Source organism: Myotis brandtii, unplaced genomic scaffold (genome assembly GCF_000412655.1).
Source record: "Myotis brandtii unplaced genomic scaffold, ASM41265v1 scaffold247, whole genome shotgun sequence".
In the NCBI taxonomy this organism is placed as follows: domain Eukaryota; kingdom Metazoa; phylum Chordata; class Mammalia; order Chiroptera; family Vespertilionidae; genus Myotis; species Myotis brandtii.
The window spans coordinates 2,270,549-2,272,411 of NW_005359352.1; the positions used below are offsets into that span (position 1 = coordinate 2,270,549).

At 57.7% G+C, this 1,863-nt stretch overlaps 1 protein-coding gene across 1 annotated transcript in view; it reads right to left on the minus strand.

The window, feature by feature from the left end:
• ALLC (allantoicase) overlaps positions 1 to 1,863 on the minus strand; it is a 14,844-nt gene that overhangs the window by 3,528 nt on the left and 9,453 nt on the right. The window contains exon 9 of the mRNA XM_014540540.1: positions 1,238 to 1,414. Within this exon, the coding sequence (XP_014396026.1) occupies positions 1,238 to 1,414 (177 nt within the window). The remainder of the gene's footprint in view (positions 1 to 1,237; positions 1,415 to 1,863) is intronic.

A 1,863-nucleotide genomic window follows, 5' to 3' on the forward strand; every position in this document is an offset into this window, starting at 1 on the left:
TTCCATCCCGGGCCTCCATCCCGGGCCTCCATCCTAAGCCTCCATCCTGCGGCCTCCATCCCGGGCCTCCATCCTGAGCCTCCATTCCGGGGCCAAACCACAGAGCCCCTCACAGGCCCTTTCTGAGTGGGACCCGGGCCCATGTCAAAAGCTCACAGCATCGAAGAGTCTCCTGTGAGGTTTGGGGTCATCATTCAATTCTGACATTTTATAAACAGGGAAACTGGAACACAAACCATTAAAGCAACTCACTCGAGGTTACACAGCGGGAGAGTGGAAGCCAGGCCCACGGTCCTGAGCCCCCGCCCCACCACCTGCTCGCATGGCCTTTGTTTAATATATATGTATGTACTAGAGGCCAGTGCACGACATTTGTCCCCTCTCAGCCTGGCCTGCACCCTTTAGCAGTCCGGGAGCCCTCGGGGGATGTCCGACTGATGGCTTAGGCCTGCTCCCCGCGAGGATCGGGCCTAAGCCACAGTCAGACATCCTTAGTGCTGCTGCAGACCGGGAGGGGCTCCGGCCACCGCCACTGCACTCGCCAACCATCAGCCCAGCTTCTGGCTGAGCGGAGCTCCCCCTGTGGGAACGCACTGACCACCAGGGGGCAGCTCCTGTGTTGAGCGTCTGCCCCCTGGTGGTCAGTGCATGTCATAGCGACTGGATGTTCTCCCGTTCGGTCAATTTGCATATTAGCCCTTTATTATATGGGATATTTTCTTTCAGAGAGGAAGGGAGAGGGAGAGAGATGGAAACATCAATGATGAGAGAGAATCACTAATCATCCTTAGTGCTGCTGCAGACCGGGAGGGGCTCCGGCCACCGCCACTGCACTCGCCAACCATCAGCCCAGCTTCTGGCTGAGCGGAGCTCCCCCTGTGGGAACGCACTGACCACCAGGGGGCAGCTCCTGTGTTGAGCGTCTGCCCCCTGGTGGTCAGTGCATGTCATAGCGACTGGATGTTCTCCCGTTCGGTCAATTTGCATATTAGCCCTTTATTATATGGGATATTTTCTTTCAGAGAGGAAGGGAGAGGGAGAGAGATGGAAACATCAATGATGAGAGAGAATCACTAATCAGCTGCCTCCTGCACGCCCCACACTGGGGATTGAGCCCTTGACCGGAATCGAACTCGGGACCCTTCAGTCGCAGGCCGACGCTCTATCCACTGAGCCACACTGGCTAGGGCCCTGGGTCAGGCCGATTAAACGCATTTCCTCGTGACTTTACATTTACCTTCAAAATGCGTCGTGTCGATTTCCACTTGGGTCACCACTCCAGGGTGTGAGAGGCGGAAAACAGCCCACTCGCCCCCGAGGACGAGGAGGGCGCCGGTCTCGTCGCTCTGGAATCCAAGGGGACACGCGTGAGCCCGCGGGTGCCACACAGAACCCGCCCCGAAGCCGGCGGGAACTGTGTCAGCGGGAACCGTGTGGGCGGGAACCCGTGTTACTGCCTTCACTTCTCACTGTGAACATGGGCTCTAGGACCCGGTTTGTCAGCTGCCTCTATGTCTGCTGCCTCCTGGCTATTTCTTAAATGCCTCACGCGGCCTGAGTTCACTGGGAGCCGGTAATGTCTATACATTCCCAGCATGCTCTTCTTCCCTTTTTTATTTTGGCTAATCCTCCCCTAAGGATATTTTTTCCATTGATTTTTAGAGAGAGTGTGAGGGAGGGGAGAGAGAGAGAAACATCCGTGTGAGACACACGTCGACTGGTTGCCTCCCGCATGCGCCCCCACCAAGTGCCCCGGCCGATGTGCCCTGGAGCGGAATCGAACCCGAGACCTTCGGTCCACGGGCCGAGGTAGGCGGTTTCCTCGCTGTGAAGCTGCGAGCGGCCGGGGCCCTCACCTGCAGC